At 44.6% G+C, this 17,017-nt stretch overlaps 1 protein-coding gene across 3 annotated transcripts in view; it reads left to right on the top strand.

Annotated features, from left to right (window-relative positions):
• LOC136434107 (cyclin-dependent kinase-like 1) overlaps nt 1-17,017 on the top strand; it is a 30,502-nt gene that overhangs the window by 9,706 nt on the left and 3,779 nt on the right. For 2 of the 3 annotated variants that reach the window (XR_010755703.1, XM_066426857.1), the window contains exons 2-9: nt 136-257; nt 3,572-3,644; nt 4,250-4,340; nt 10,441-10,641; nt 11,660-11,742; nt 14,656-14,712; nt 15,598-15,744; nt 16,414-16,533. Coding sequence is in view for 2 of the 3 variants with exons in the window: in XM_066426857.1 (XP_066282954.1) it covers nt 136-257; nt 3,572-3,644; nt 4,250-4,340; nt 10,441-10,641; nt 11,660-11,742; nt 14,656-14,712; nt 15,598-15,744; nt 16,414-16,533 (894 nt within the window). In the remaining variant the exon portion in view is untranslated. The remainder of the gene's footprint in view (nt 1-135; nt 258-3,571; nt 3,645-4,249; nt 4,341-10,440; nt 10,642-11,659; nt 11,743-14,655; nt 14,713-15,597; nt 15,745-16,413; nt 16,534-17,017) is intronic. The other variant, XM_066426858.1, reaches the window with a different exon arrangement.

Genomic DNA, 17,017 nt, shown 5'->3' with positions numbered 1-17,017 from the left:
TTTGAGTCATCACAAATCCCAGTGACCTTTCTGTACTTGATGCAACAAACCAGCCCTAGCGTAACTTACGTGTACTGCAGTCATTAGCGCATGAACCATGATGATTAACATGCGTGACACGTTGTTGTGTTTCAGCAACTGAAACATGCCAACCTAGTCAACCTGCTGGAGGTCTTCAGAAGAAAGCGCAGACTGCACCTCGTCTTCGAGTACTGCGACCACACCGTGCTCAACGAACTCGACAGAAACCCAAAGGGGTGAGGCGCCAGTTTTTTTCCATCTTATATATTTTGTTTTGTTGGGTGTGAAAGTTGAGACATACAGCTAGGGCTGCATGATTGTAACTTGCTATAGCTAGTAGCTAAGCCTGCTACGTACTGCTAAGTTGAAAACTGGACAGAAAGACAAGGGTGAGGCTGATATAACAAGACCAGGCTTAAGCTTTGTCCTGCTACAGGGAAATGTGTTGTTTTTGTCTGCTGGGAGGTTTTTCAGCTCTTTCTGCTCTTCCCACCAAAGGGCGTCAGACATTGGTTGGAACAGCCACCTCCAAATATGGCTATGTATGGCTGTAGTTAAATTGTTAATGATAAAAGCCTGGCAGACGATCAGGCTGGGGGAGGCCATAATGGGTCCTGGTGTCGCACAGGTTTCACAGGGATGGAAATACAGTCTGACTTATTGTTAGTGATCACCTGTACATGAAGACCACCTGTACATGAAGACCACCTGTACATGAAGACTACCTGTACATGAAGACCACCTGGCCAAAGTGACCACTTCTTGTAAATGGTGGCCCTGAGATAATTTTCCCATTGATGAAGCCTTGTGAATCCTGTATATAGTGGCCCAGGTGGCAGATCAGAGACATAGACCAGGCATATCGGTCCTACGAGTGGTCTTCTTGGGCAGTTTTTACTGTACAGTCAAACCTGTCTATAGCGGTCACTCAAGGGACTGGCCAAAACTGGCCGCTAAGAACAGGTGGCCGCTATGGAGAAAATGTCGATTAATTGACCACGAGTGACACATGTTTTCAGTACCCACTGAGATACATTTATTCACCGTACAGTACACATGTAAACAGGTAAGGCACATTTTAGAAGGTCGATTGTTGTTCTTTTACTCCTAGTTAGTTAAGAACAAAATACATGTTGCTCAGTTGTCACTTACTGTTCGTTTTCGACCGTTTTCAAACAAAATCGTGGCGACAATTTTCCTCAGTCTCTTGTTGTGGCTTGTGTTGATCTGCATCTACCATTATGCTAATAGGGTACTCAGAAGAAGGTCGCTCTTTTGAGAGCTTTTTGTCTTTTCAGAAAATTGCAACAGCCCAAATTTTACATCATAGTAGTATTATCCACATTCATTTTGAAGCTTTTGGTTTAGTAATTATCCTCAGTGATACTTTGCAGCAAAATAAATTTAGTATATTATACCTCCGTAACAGTGGTGTCTTCCGTTGACCTTTATGCTGCTACCTATCCAGTTTGTATCAGCGCCATTTTGAAAATTGCGCTAAACACGTTTTGAGCACAATTTGAATGAACTCCCGGTGAAAACGGACATTGGGCCGGCATTCAAACATTTCACGAACTTACCGCATCAGGTACATGTGTGGGTTGTATTTTCCAAAAGGCTGCCGTAATATTTGTCCAGTAGAAATGCACAGAAATGGTCAATTTTACCACGATGTACAAACGCAAGCCAAGTGAAGAAAATTATACTGACTTCGCGTCAAACCATGGATAATTTTTCTAACAAAGATAAAACATTCTGTTTTTCTTTATTATGATCCTATCCAGTTGAGGCCGCATAAATTTGATAACTGCGTGAAAAAATGAAGATTTTGAACCCGGCGTGCGGTGGCGATGCGGCTTCTACCGGCGCGCCGTGACCGTTGTCGGCAGTGTTACTGTACTCACGGGACTGAAAATCGTCTGGCCGCGACCGCGTTGGACAGGTGGCCGCTATAGCCTAATTCTTAATGCTTATGTCAATGGGAAAAATCCAAGGGACCGACAAAAAGTGACCACTATGGGCAGGTGGCCGCTATGCAAAGGTGACCGCTAATACAGGTTTGACTGTATTTTCTTTTACATACCAACCTAAGGGTGTGGTTCACGTTCAAAATTACCTGTACCGGACGCTGCTCACCTGTACACTGAACCAGGTGCTCAGTACTGGCCTGCTGCAGGTGTGTAGGACAGGTGTGTAGGACAGGTGTACAGGTGTGTTTTGAGCCCTGAGGTTAGGGGTAGTACCCGGACGACTCGCGTGCGAAATGAGCCCCCCCGGGACACAGTTCATCTCACAACTCCCCACAACACTGGGACTACCTCCTCAGGATATTAGATATTCCAACAAATTGGGAAAGAAACCTTTTACACGGATGATTGTAATTGCTCCAAGAGGCCTTTATAGGAGAAAAGGCTTCTAAGCTGATGCTAAGAGCTGAATCATGTGGAGATGTTGTAATCTGAATGAGACTTAAAGTGTCTGAATGTCTAAATGAGCCTTAAAGTGTCTGAATGTCTAAATGATCCTTAAAGTGTCTGAATGTCTAAATGAGCCTTAAAGTGTCTGAATGTCTAAATGAGCCTTAAAGTGTCTGAATGTCTAAATGAGCCTTAAAGTGTCTGAATGTCTAAATGAGCCTTAAAGCTTAGAGCTCCACTTGCCAGCAGGCTGATAGCTTAGTATGTGAGCTTACAGTTACTGTACACTTCATTCTGAAGTTATGTTAAAACTAGAGACAGAAGTGCAGTTTGGTTTGTCCTGGTTGTGTATCTGTTTGCCAGTCGATTTCTGATTACTTTTGTTCCTAGTACTGACAAAAAAGCAGGAATATCCAGGGCTCCAAATAGACCTATAACCTACACTTTGCAGGGACGTTTTTTGAGATTGCAGAAATAGTATTTATTGGTAACATTTTTAGACTTCAGGAATTTAGACTGTGAGAAGCGGAAAGAATATATACTAACTATAGTTATAACTGTTCACTAACTATAGTTATAACTGTTCACTAACTATAGATATAACTGTTCACTAACTATAGTTATAACTGTTCACTAACTATAGATATAACTGTTCACTAACTATAGTTATAACTGTTATGAATCACAAAGTAGCTAGGTAAACAGAGATAGAATTATTTGGAGTCCAGATATGTTAGAAATGGATGTTTATCAGAGTGTACCAGCAGCCTGACTATCTCAGCTATCTATGATTATAAATAGTATAACTGATGCTGAAGCCTGTCCTCCCCTTCCACAGGGCACCAGAGCACCAGACACACGTCCACTTGTAACACAGACACACGCACACACAAAACACACACACACACACACGCACATACAAAAACACACACACATCCACCTGAACCATGAGACTTGACTATTACTGAAGCCTGTCCTCCCGTCCCCACAGGGTACCAGAGCACCAGACATGCATTCTCCTGTAACATAGACACACGCACACACAAACACACACACACACACAAACACACACACACATTCTCCTGAACAATGAGACTTGACTATAACTGAAGCCTGTCCTCCCGTCCCCACAGGGTACCAGAGCACCAGACAAAGAGAATAATCTGGCAAACGTTACAAGCCGTCAACTTCTGCCATCAACACAACGTGAGTACAGAAAGTCTGTCGTGTGTGCTGGAAAACAGCCTTACTCTGTTGTACCTGGCAGGTCTGGTGGAATACTTACATTACTGGGTGCATGTGCACTTTTGTGTGTGTGTTTGCACCAGAAATTGGAGCTATATGCACCTGACTGTGGGCACTCCGGTGCACAGAGATATTTTTGTAGGGTTACGTATGTGAAGATATTTATGTAACATGATACATTACAGCATATTGTTGACACTTAAACGTCATAAAAATGACAAAAACTTGTCAAGCCCTGAAGAAAGGCAGTAAGCTTTGTTATTACATTTTGCTGACATTCTACTTACTAATAGATATCATTTTGTGTACCCAATTTTTTCTGTGCACCTAATTCGTAGGTTAAGTGCACCTATTCCGCAAAATGAATTTAGAGCCCTGCTTGGGATAACTCTTTGGAAAAAACTCTCAGTCTAGAAGACTGGGACTTAACTGCACATGGAAAAGGCAGACGAGGGAGATTCTCTTCTTGATGTGCTGTAAGTCAGACTTTCCTGACTTTCCAGTTGTTGTTTTGTATGCCTGTGATGTTGTGATATGACTGCTGTAACGGTTCTGTTCTGTTTCAGTGTATTCACAGAGATGTGAAGCCAGAAAACATCCTTATAACAAAGCAGGGAGTTATAAAACTGTGCGACTTCGGCTTCGCAAGATTACTGAGTAAGTACACGTCACGCACTTCTCCCAAGTTAGCTTGTCCCCCAATAATGTCAGTCTCACGCACTTCCCAGGAACAAAGCAGTTGAAACAGTCTTCAGACAGAGAAGGCTTTAGGACTGTTTAATCACTCCCTGCCCAACATTTGCAGCTTCAGGTGCCCACAGGACACAAGGGGTTTTCTGAAGTGAAGAATATTGTGTTTTAATGATGGGAAAAGTTTGTTGTTTTCCTGAGCTGAGAAATGGCAGGGAGCTGTACAGTTGTTGCTCCAGGCAGAGTCCAGCCTGTTAGATAAGAGCGGCTTGTTTGTGTAGCGGGGAGTGTTGTCCCTGAGGGTGGGGATTATCCCCTACGCCTGCAGCACAGCTCACCTCCATGTTATACTGCATGAGACAAATATTGACTCTGCCGGCGGCCGCCTTTGTGTTTGTGGCCGTGGTTGGGTTGCCTGAGAGGCTCCGCGGTGAGGCCGGCGGATATTGATCTGTCCACAGCAAATACGCCAAACAGACCGCGTGGACTGGCTGTTCAGTGCCGCCAATTCTCACAATCAGCATTGAATAGAGTCCGAATTATGTCCGCTTCGTTTCTCGGCTTTGAGAGGTTAAGCCTTCTGTCAATCACCCCCAGTGTACGAGGGTTAAGCCACAGCAAAATGGTTTTCCTCCAAGACTCTTCAAACGGTTTTAATCTGCGTCTGCCCATATCCAGTCACGGGGTGTCAACACACCGGGGGTGAGGATTGTGTGTCATCTGATACTCCAGCGATCTCCGCGGGGAGGTTTGTGTGTCATCTGATACTCCAGCGATCTCCGCGGGGAGGTTTGTGTGTCATCTGATACTCCAGCGATCTCCGCGGGGAGGTTTGTGTGTCATCCGATACTCCCACAACAAGCTGCTGATGCACACATATCCAACCCAGAAATTATCAGACCCTTTATGCATAACAAATGCATTTTAACATAAATGCGTCTTGCCCATGATTTAAAATGCAGGGTTACCTGTCCAAAGCCACCTGTAGAGATTACACACCTGGAGACACCTGTACCTGACACAGGTAGCTACCTCAGGTAGAGAGCCACGGGTGTGACCTGTTTCTTTACCCTGATCTCAGAACTACGGCAAAGCAGTACCATGTGTAGGTTTATCAAAATGAATGTTGTTATCAGTTTGCAGTAACTGTTAAAGCTGCATTTATCAAGCTTTATCGGTTGTGGTTATCAGTGTGCAGTAACTGTTATAGCTGCATTTTTCAAGGTTTATCGGTTGTGGTTATCAGTGTGCAGTAACTGTTAAAGCTGCATTTATCAAGGTTTATCGGTTGTGGTTATCAGTGTGCAGTAACTGTTATAGCTGCATATTTCAAGGTTTATCGGTTGTGGTTATCAGTGTGCAGTAACTGTTATAGCTGCATTTTTCAAGGTTTATCGGTTGTGGTTATCAGTGTGCAGTAACTGTTATAGCTGCATTTTTCAAGGTTTATCGGTTGTGGTTATCAGTGTGCAGTAACTGTTATAGCTGCATATTTCAAGGTTTATCGGTTGTGGTTATCAGTGTGCAGTAACTGTTATAGCTGCATTTTTCAAGGTTTATCGGTTGTGGTTATCAGTGTGCAGTAACTGTTATAGCTGCATTTATCAAGGTTTATCGGTTGTGGTTATCAGTGTGCAGTAACTGTTATAGCTGCATTTTTCAAGGTTTATCGGTTGTGGTTATCAGTGTGCAGTAACTGTTATAGCTGCATTTTTCAAGGTTTATCGGTTGTGGTTATCAGTGTGCACTGTTATAGCTGCATTTTTCAAGGTTTATCGGTTGTGGTTATCAGTGTGCAGTAACTGTTATACTTATAGCTGCATTTATCAAGGTTTATCGGTTGTGGTTATCATCAGTGTGCAGTAACTTTTATAGCTGCATTTATCAAGGTTTATCGGTTGTCGTTATCAGTGTGCCGCTGCATATCAGTGTTGCTATTCATTAAAGAGCTTCTGGTCTTAATGTTGGTGGGGAGATGAACAGTTAGATGTTCCAGTTGTTTGCATCATGACATTGTGTAAACTATGTACATGTCTGTATGAAGGGCTGCTGTTGTTTGTATGGGGACTTGGACGACCTGACAAAAATGTCACTTTGTTTCATTTTTGGGGGCCTACAGTCGAACCGCAGGTCACCGTAGAACGCTTTATTTTCTTTTTAACGGCGTTTGCCGCGGCACGATTTGACCCCGTTGCATGGGTGTAAACAACCGCCTGTCGGCAGCAAAAAGACCTCGGACCTACATAATGTTTATATTTTTTCACATCTACAGGATCTGCCCAACATAACCATGTAGTTATTTCGTGCACAGCAAATTGTCAGCGAGCGCTGTGGCTTTCGAAACATTGACCATTTTTTGGTCAGTATATTTGCGCGTGTATCATTGACGGTTCACCTGGAACCAACTAGATATTTACATCACCTGATAGCCCTTTTCCTCACCTTTAAATTGATACCAAAGTCCCTTGGATAATTTTATGGGAACCGGTTTTGCCCCAAAAAAAACTAACAAGAGGTCAATTTGCAGGGCGTCTTATTCTGAAGAAGAAGACAAACACAATGTCCTTTTACCATGCTTTACAGAACTCAAAGCTTATCTAATGGCATTGGTCAACTTGCATATGAATCTCACTTTTCCTGGCTTCAAGATGATATTAGTCTTATTTGAAAATGTTTCAGAATATTAATTTTAGACGGCAAAACTTGAGCCGTAAGTTTCATCAACGTTCCCAACACCGGCTGAAAGTTGCAACACTGCACCTGACCTCTCCTGACCCCCGCGGCAGGAAAATGGAACGTAATGGAGTTCGGTCGGTCGAACGCAGGAGTTCGAAGTGATTGACTTCAAATTTGACACATTTGTAAATATCAGGTACCTTGTACTAAAACCTCTGTCTGTCTGTACTTGACTGTTATCATGTCAATTATCATATTGCATGTGGTAGCCGCGTTCATACAGCTTCTAATTTACAAAAAATGGGCTTTGTTATGCCACGCGAAATGTATCGAAATGTATCCAAAGCGCAGGAGTGCACGCATCGGTAGCTAGAACTAGGCAGAAATTTCACCACCGCAAGGTAGACATTGTCGCAGTTTTTTCGGGGGCAAAACCGGTTCCCATAAAATTATCCTAGGAACTTTGGTATCAATTTAAAGATGAGGAAATGGGCTATCACGCGATGTAAATATCTACTTGGTTCCAGGTGAACTGTAAATAAGACAAACACAAATAAACTGACCAAATATTCTTAATGTTTCGAAGGCCACAGCGTTCGATGTCTTTTTACAATGCACGAAATATCTACATGGTTATACCAGGCAAGTCCTGTAGATGTGAAAAAGTGTAAACATTATATAGGTCGGAGGTCTTTTTGTTGCACCACGGGTAGTTGTTCACACCCATGCAACAGGGTCCAACCCGGGTCCGGCCGTGACCCGGAAAAAGCCGTCTTAGAGAAGGCTGCGCAGAACCGATGCGCATAGAGCTCTGCGGTTCGACTGCCTAAGCCTGGCACTACTACAGTACAGGGGTATATGGCTGGGGTGTGAGAGGCCCACACAGTGGCACATGTAGACTGCCACACAGTGGCACATGTAGACTGCCACACAGTGGCAAATGTGGAGACTGACACACAGTGGCACATATTAAGGATAGAAGATAAGGTCCATAACCCTTGCCTAGCAACAGTGCTGTTTGTTTACCTTCCTTGCTGGCTGCGTGGCTCGAGGGTTGGTTTCTGCGCGACTGGCGACGTAATTACCCCTGATGACACAGTATCAATTCTTAATGAACATTTCATTTCACCGGGGAGTTATTTTTGGCTGATTAGTTGTTTGCCTAACGAGGCGATGTGCAGGAACATTTCGCTGTTTCATAACAACTCAGGCAGAAGGTCGGAGGTCGGCCCTGCCCACAAACGTCCGGCTGTCATAACTCACGGGTTAGCTTTATTACAGGTCAGGCTGCCATAACTCACGGGTTAGCGTTATTACAGGTCAGGCTGCCATAACTCACGGGTTAGCTTTATTACAGGTCAGGCTGCCATAACTCACGGGTTAGCGTTATTACAGGTCAGGCTGCCATAACTCACGGGTTAGCTTTATTACAGGTCAGGCTGCCATAACTCACGGGTTAGCGTTATTACTGGTCAGGCTGTCATAACTCACGGGTTAGCGTTATTATAGGTCAGGCTGCCATAACTCACGGGTTAGCGTTATTACAGGTCAGGCTGCCATAACTCACGGGTTAGCGTTATTACAGGTCAGGCTGCCATAACTCACGGGTTAGCGTTATTATAGGTCAGGCTGCCATAACTCACGGGTTAGCGTTATTATAGGTCAGGCTGTCATAACTCACGGGTTAGCGTTATTACAGGTCAGGCTGCCATAACTCACGGGTTAGCGTTATTACTGGTCAGGCTGCCATAACTCACGGGTTAGCGTTATTATAGGTCAGGCTGCCATAACTCACGGGTTAGCGTTATTATAGGTCAGGCTGCCATAACTCACGGGTTAGCGTTATTACAGGTCAGGCTGCCATAACTCACGGGTTAGCGTTATTATAGGTCAGGCTGCCATAACTCACGGGTTAGCGTTATTATAGGTCAGGCTGTCATAACTCACGGGTTAGCGTTATTATAGGTCAGGCTGTCATAACTCACGGGTTAGCGTTATTACAGGTCAGGCTGCCAAAACTCACGGGTTAGCGTTATTACAGGTCAGGCTGTCATAACTCACGGGTTAGCGTTATTACAGGTCAGGCTGTCATAACTCACGGGTTAGCGTTATTACAGGTCAGGCTGCCATAACTCACGGGTTAGCGTTATTACAGGTCAGGCTGTCATAACTCACGGGTTAGCGTTATTACAGGTCAGGCTGCCATAACTCAAGGGTTAGCGTTATTATAGGTCAGGCTGTCATAACTCACGGGTTAGCTTTATTACAGGTCAGGCTGTCATAACTCACGGGTTAGCGTTATTACAGGTCAGGCTGCCATAACTCACGGGTTAGCGTTATTACTGGTCAGGCTGCCATAACTCACGGGTTAGCGTTATTATAGGTCAGGCTGTCATAACTCACGGGTTAGCGTTATTACAGGTCAGGCTGCCATAACTCACGGGTTAGCGTTATTACTGGTCAGGCTGCCATAACTCACGGGTTAGTGTTATTACAGGTCAGGCTGCCATAACTCAAGGGTTAGCGTTATCGCTGTTTCATAACAACTCAGGCAGAAGGTCAGGCCCTGCCCACAAAAGTCACGCTGCCATAACTCACTGGTTAGTGTTATTACAGCTTTATCAAGCCGCCTCTATGACAGGCTGTAAAATGGGACTCAAGGGCAGGCAAACAAAGCGAAGGTCTGACAGGCTCGTTCAGCCATCGTTCCATGTCAATCAGCACGATTAAAAAGTCAGCTGGCTGATTAACGTTATGTGTGATTTCCACTCCTGAGTATGATTTATGTGGTATTCAAAGATGCTACCATGTAGAATATGTGGCATTTTGCCTGCAGATTTTATCATAGAATATGTGGCATTTTGCCTGCAGATTTTACCATAGACCAGTGCAGGTTGATGTATGTAGAACCTGCCCAGCTGCAATCTAACCTGCACTGAGCCCACTGGGCAGGTGGTACTTGGTACAAACGGACTCCTCTAAATGACAGAATGCGTACATATTATAACTTACACCGTTTGTATGAAATTGAAGACTTGATTTTGTTTTAGAACGTTTGCTATACACATTTGCAGTTGTAGAAATGCCCTAAAAATGGAACAGGAATACGGTATGCCGTCTGATTTTAAAAAGGACGAAAGTTCATGTAAGTGGCATCTATAATGTTACCGGAAATTTGTACATGTTTTAAGAAGAAGGAAGAGACTTTGTGGATTATGGCATAATTCTCTTTTTACATTACAATATATGGTTATCTAACTCAGTTGCGCATGTAGTAGTAGCATCCATAATTATTGTATTATTATTGCTGCCGGGGTCCCTGACACGGCTGGGCAGTGCGCCTGAGCTGCTGGTCGGATAGCGTCTAATGTTTGTTTGTTTGTTTATCCAGCGGGCCCTGGTGATGAGTACACGGACTATGTGGCGACCCGGTGGTACCGCGCGCCCGAGCTGCTGGTGGGAGACACGCAGTACGGACCCCCCGTGGACGTCTGGGCCATCGGCTGCGTTTTCGCCGAACTCATCTGCGGACAGGCGCTTTGGCCGGGAAAATCCGACGTGGACCAGTTATACCTCATTAGGAAAACCTTAGGTCAGTTATACCTCATTAGGAAAACCTTAGGTCAGTTATACCTCATTAGGAAAACCTTAGGTCAGTTATACCTCATTAGGAAAACCTTAGGTCAGTTATACCTCATTAGGAAAACCTTAGGTCAGTTATACCTCATTAGGAAAACCTTAGGTCAGTTATACCTCATTAGGAAAACCTTAGGTCAGTTATACATGATTAGGAAAACCTTAGGTCAGTTAAACCTCATTAGGAAAACCTTAGGTCAGTTATACCTCATTAGGAAAACCTTAGGTCAGTTATACCTCATTAGGAAAACCTTAGGTCAGTTATACATGATTAGGAAAACCTTAGGTCAGTTAAACCTCATTAGGAAAACCTTAGGTCAGTTATACCTCATTAGGAAAACCTTAGGTCAGTTATACCTCATTAGGAAAACCTTAGGTCAGTTATACCTCATTAGGAAAACCTTAGGTCAGTTATACCTCATTAGGAAAACCTTAGGTCAGTTATACCTCATTAGGAAAACCTTAGGTCAGTTATACCTCATTAGGAAAACCTTAGGTCAGTTATACCTCATTAGGAAAACCTTAGGTCAGTTATACCTCATTAGGAAAACCTTAGGTCAGTTATACCTCATTAGGAAAACCTTAGGTCAGTTATACCTCATTAGGAAAACCTTAGGTCAGTTATACCTCATTAGGAAAACCTTAGGTCAGTTATACCTCATTAGGAAAACCTTAGGTCAGTTATACCTCATTAGGAGAACCTTAGCTTAGTTATACCTCATTAGGAGAACCTTAGCTTAGTTATACCTCATTAGGAGAACCTTAAATGATGTGGCCATGGTGGCTGCTTAAATGATATGAAACACACCTAAAATCATCCACACAGTCAACATGTAATTGTAAAGCTCTGTAGTGAGATTGCCGCTGCTGTACTCACCAACGGCACGTTTCAGACAGTTTTAGCTGAAAGCAGATTATTTATCAGTTTTAGATGAAAGCAGATTATTTATCAAAGTTGCTTCCTTGTTCTTCAGGCGATTTGATTCCCCGACATCAGCAAATATTCAGCACCAACCAGTTCTTCAACGGCCTGACGATTCCGGAGCCCGAGAGAAGAGTGAGTAACTTCCCGTGCAGGTCTGACTTGCCCGCGGAACAGCTCATTATCTATTCATTTATGAATCTTTAGGGTGGTCCCTTCAGTTTTGCATCTGTACAGACGGTACAGCCACTAAGCTATAGATTTTGAAGGCACAGAACCTTTGCACATGTAACTCTGCACTGGTTCTGCCCAACATCCGTCATTCCGTCCGTCCTCTGATGAAAGGTGCCGCTCGTGATGGACAGAACCCTAAGGCTTGTTCTTCTGTTTTTGCCCACAAAAGTGACAAACAGGATTCCTATACAGTCAGAACAATACTGATAACAGAATAAAAAGACTCTTTTTACACAACCAAGAGATTTATACCACCGACGTTTCGGTGACCATCTGTCACCATCTTCAAGGCAATTCTGACTGGTTCACAATGCAGCACAGGTGTTGCTGCTTATACATAATGAGATGCATTCCCAAACGCAAAATATATTTACATATGTACAAATCGCAGGAGATGACATGAATATGCGGTCCCAAATGTACAGAAGTGTAACACATACACAACTATCGACCAAAAATAACAAACAATGCAAAGATGGTCACCAAAACGTCGGTGGAATAAATCTCTTGGTTGTGTAAAAAGTCTCAGTCTTTTTATTCAGTGACTAATACCAACCTGATGAAACTATTCACGGAATAATGATAACAGCCCAACCAGCACAAAAGGAGCACCCCCCACCTGCACTATTTAAAGCCTACCTGCACTATTTATATCGTTAATGGTGACAGAGTGCAGGTTATGCATGCATAATAACTCATAACCCTGAGCCCATAGATGAGCCGATAATGGGACATTCACTTCCTCATTTCTACGTGGGTGATTATGTAGAAGGTCACGTTAGTGATTATGTAGAAGGTTAGCAAATGTCACAGAAGTGATGGTAAACTCAGAACTTCCTGTGGGGCAATAATCTGTCAACTCTATTTTCACACTTGGGCCACATCGTGTTATTTCCATGGTTCTCTAGCTGAAGGTATGTAAAATGTTAGCTAGAGGAGGACATGAAGCCAGAGGGCAGGGAGAAAACCTGAATCTGACTATATTCACACACACACCCAACCGTCTGTGGTCACACACACAACCGTCTGTGGTCACACACACACCCAACCGTCTGTGGTCACACACACAACCGTCTGTGGTCACACACACACCCAACCGTCTGTGGTCACACACACAACCGTCTGTGGTCACACACACACCCAACCGTCTGTGGTCACACACACAACCGTCTGTGGTCACACACACACCCAACCGTCTGTGGTCACACACCCAACCGTCTGTGTAGGGTCTAAGGTACAGACTCCCCCTCAGATTATTCCAGCTCAGGGTCAGTGTTAATGTGTGTAATGTAATGTAATTTAAGGTGATTTGTTACATGTTCTGGTGACTGTACACAGTAATATAACAGGGTCAGTGTTAATGTGTGTAATGTATTGTAATCTAAGGTGGTTTGTTACATGTTCTGGTGACGCCTCTTGTCCTCACTATGTGTCCATTCTGTTCCTTGCACACCTATGGAAGAAAAGGGTTAGTGTCACCTGTATTTGTACCTCACCTGTATTTAGCTGCACACCTGTAGTGTCACCTGTTTCCCCACCTGTAGTGTCACCTTTCACCTGTAGTGTCACCTGTTTCCCACCTGTAGTGTCACCTTTCACCTGTAGTGTCACCTTTCACCTGTAGTGTCACCTTTCACCTGTAGTGTCACCTTTCACCTGTGGTGTCACCTTTCACCTGTAGTGTCACCTTTCACCTGTAGTGTCACCTTTCACCTGTAGTGTCACCTTTCACCTGTAGTGTCACCTTTCACCTGTAGTGTCACCTTTCACCTGTGGCAGGGGTGCCAAAGAATTCATACGAATTTTACGGAATTCATACGAATTTTACGGAATTCATACGAATTTTACGGAATTCATACGAATTTTACGGAATTCATACGAATTTTACGGAATTCATATGATCCATTACTAAGAAACATACGAATTTTACAGAATACATACGATTCATTACAGTAACTAAAGAAACTTATGATCCTTACTAATTCGTTGGCCATCGTGCTAGCACCCAATCTAGCTTTGTCTGGTTTTCCTAGTTGGTCTAAGCCTACTTTAGTGAAGCTTGAGATTTTTGGAGTTTAGCAGGATGAGATACGCCATTGTTCAGCTCTTAAAAGCCAAGATATCGAACGAAGAACTGTTACTGGTTAACCCGAGTCCTCCATATTGAATTTGGCGGTCGTGTCACGTGACTCAACAAATAGTAAGGATCGTATATTTCCTAGTAATGGATGGTATGAATTCCGTAAAATTCATATGAATTCCATAAAATTCGTATGAATACTTAAGCACCCCTGTGTAGGTTCACCTGCCACCTGTAGTGTCACCTGTAGTATCACCTGTTTTCCACCTGTAGTGGCAGGAGTAGTTGAAATGCATTACGCTGTTGTTGATACATGTACCTACCTGCTCACCCCCACACCTGTAGCTGATCTCACCTGTCATCAGTCTGTAACATTGCTCACCTGTGCTCCCCTTACCTGTCCTACCTTAAGTGTTGAGTAGACTGTCCAGTTTCCCGACACTAAAACTCCGCTGCATGCTGCACAGACACAAGGCTGGTCACAATCATGGAGGGTTAGAATAGAAGCAGACCTCAGGCCGCAGCGCTTTGTTTCTCCCAGTTCAGTATCTCTTAGATCCAAGACATTTCAGCGGTTAGCCGCCTGCGGCGCCGGAGAATGACGGTCCTGTTTGATGTGGCTTGAACCGAGCCCAGTGGGAAATTGTTGGCATCTTTAGAAATGTTAAAGGTCACTAGTCTTGAAGGCCCGTGCTGCTCCTGACGTGCGTCTGACCCGTTTTCTCTCCTCCCAGGAACCGTTGGAGCACAAGTTCCCGAACATCTCCCCGCAGGCCCTCAGCTTCATGAAGGTAAGGACTTCTGCCTAACTAGGCTAAGGACAGGAGCATCTGCTATGCCTAGCTCTTACATTTTAGCTGTACACCTGCCTGCCTAACTAGTAGACTAGGAAAACACACATCTGGGAAGGAAAGATCTCCTTAAGGTAAAGACGGGCACAAATTGCTTGTTTTTCTGAGGCATGCTTGCTTGTGTTGTCTGATGAAAATGATCGACATTGTTCACCGCTCGGGTGGCGTTGGGAGCAGGGTAGGGTTAGGCTGTTGGGGTGTTGTTGTTGTTGTTTACCAGGGCTGTTTACAGATGGACCCGGCCTCCAGGCTGACGTGTGAGGAGCTAGGGTTAGACTGTTGGGATGTTGTTGTTGATGTTGTTGTTCACCAGTTTGTTGTTGTTGTTTACCAGGGCTGTTTACAGATGGACCCGGCCTCCAGGCTGACGTGTGAAGAGCTAGGGTTAGACTGTTGGGATGTTGTTGTTGATGTTGTTGTTCACCAGTTTGTTGTTGTTTACCAGGGCTGTTTACAGATGGACCCGGCCTCCAGGCTGACGTGTGAAGAGCTAGGGTTAGACTGTTGGGATGTTGTTGTTGATGTTGTTGTTCACCAGTTTGTTGTTGTTTACCAGGGCTGTTTACAGATGGACCCGGCCTCCAGACGTCAACGTTGTTGATATTGTTGTTTACCAGTTTGTTGTTGTTTACCAGGGCTGTTTACAGATGGACCCGGCCTCCAGACTGACGTGTGAAGAGCTAGGGTTAGACTGTTGGGATGTTGTTGTTGATATTGTTGTTTACCAGTTTGTTGTTGTTTACCAGGGCTGTTTACAGATGGACCCCGCCTCCAGACGTCAATGTTGTTGAAATTGTTGTTTACCAGTTTGTTGTTGTTTACCAGGGCTGTTTACAGATGGACCCGGCCTCCAGACTGACGTGTGAGGAGCTGCTGGACCATCCGTACTTCGACCTCTTCAGGGACGAGTTTGACAGCGAGATGAAGGATAAAAACACGCGTAGATACGAGACTCGCCGAGGGCGCTCCCGGGTAAGCAGCCTGATGTGGCAGCCTCTGTGTGGGGAACCTGTGTCCAGAGACGACATGTCATGACCTATCAATGCACTTCTCTCTCACCTACTGTACCCCTGACCCCGACTTGTTTATGTTGTTCATCATCATGTTCTATCCCTCTTTTTTCTTCATTAGAAGGAAAAGTCAATAAGAGTAAATCTCTGTTTCTCTGGCCTCATGTGTGTCCAAACCACGCAGAGCTTTGAAGAAAGTTTTGCCGACGTTCTGAAACACCAAACATGGCCGGGAAAATGTCATGTGCTGCTGCCATGGCAACAGTTGTTTTCACCGTTGGAACAGTTCCAAAAGCACAAAGTTTACAGATTCTTCACTCTGGATTTGGCAAGGACTGACTCATGTCCGCTGATTCATTCCTGAGTTGAGACAGCAGGCACTTCCAAATGTAGCGTTTCATTTCATGATCATCAGTAGTTTACATTGTTTGTCTCCCTTCTCCACCTTTGCTGTTGCCATATGTAGCATGTTTATGTGTTGCTACTTTGTAGCTAGTTATAGTCTGTGTTTGTTCTACTGTCAGTAACCCATGTGATGTTCCTCGCTGTAACAGCACCTCCACCCCTCACGTTGTTTGTGACTCACTGTGTGTTGTGTTGTGTTGTGTTGGCGCCCCCCTCCCACCCCTAGAGGAGACACAGTGTACCTCGGCACCTGCCCAAAGTCGCTGCGCCCTGTCGAAACTCGGGGCTGGCCCAGTTTGGGCAGACAATGACTCAGGGCCTGTACAAACTGCTGGGGTGGGAAAAGGTAGGGCTGACTCGTACTAACCTGCATACATGCACATGCATGGAGGTGTCGGAGGCTTGCACAATCCCTGTGGGCCTGGCGCTTGCACAAGCTCATTACCTGGGCATTTGAGCCGGACGCTTGCACCCAAAACCCAAAAACTACTTCACAGTTTTCACTCTTTTTGGTCTCACAAAATTTTGCCGTGTCTTTAGTAATATCTATTTTACGGTGGCATATAACCATAATCTTCACTGTTTATTTGGCAAATCGTGGTGTTCCCACCCCCCAGCATGTTCCATCCTGGGGCTCTGCCGGTGCGTCTCTCTCTGCTCCCGGTTCCTGACGTTTCTCCTGACAGCTGTGAGGCATGCAGGGCAGCAAACTGTCTCCCTCCAGCGCATGTACGCAGCACTGGTCACTGGCAAGCCACTGGGAGTATCTAACAAACATCGGCACCAAAATGACATCTCCATATTAGGGAGTATCTAACAAACATCGGCAC

Source organism: Branchiostoma lanceolatum, chromosome 4 (assembly GCF_035083965.1).
Source record: "Branchiostoma lanceolatum isolate klBraLanc5 chromosome 4, klBraLanc5.hap2, whole genome shotgun sequence".
In the NCBI taxonomy this organism is placed as follows: Eukaryota; Metazoa; Chordata; class Leptocardii; order Amphioxiformes; family Branchiostomatidae; genus Branchiostoma; species Branchiostoma lanceolatum.
Note: the sequence above shows the minus strand (reverse complement) of the source record. Positions and strands in the feature narration are given on the sequence as shown.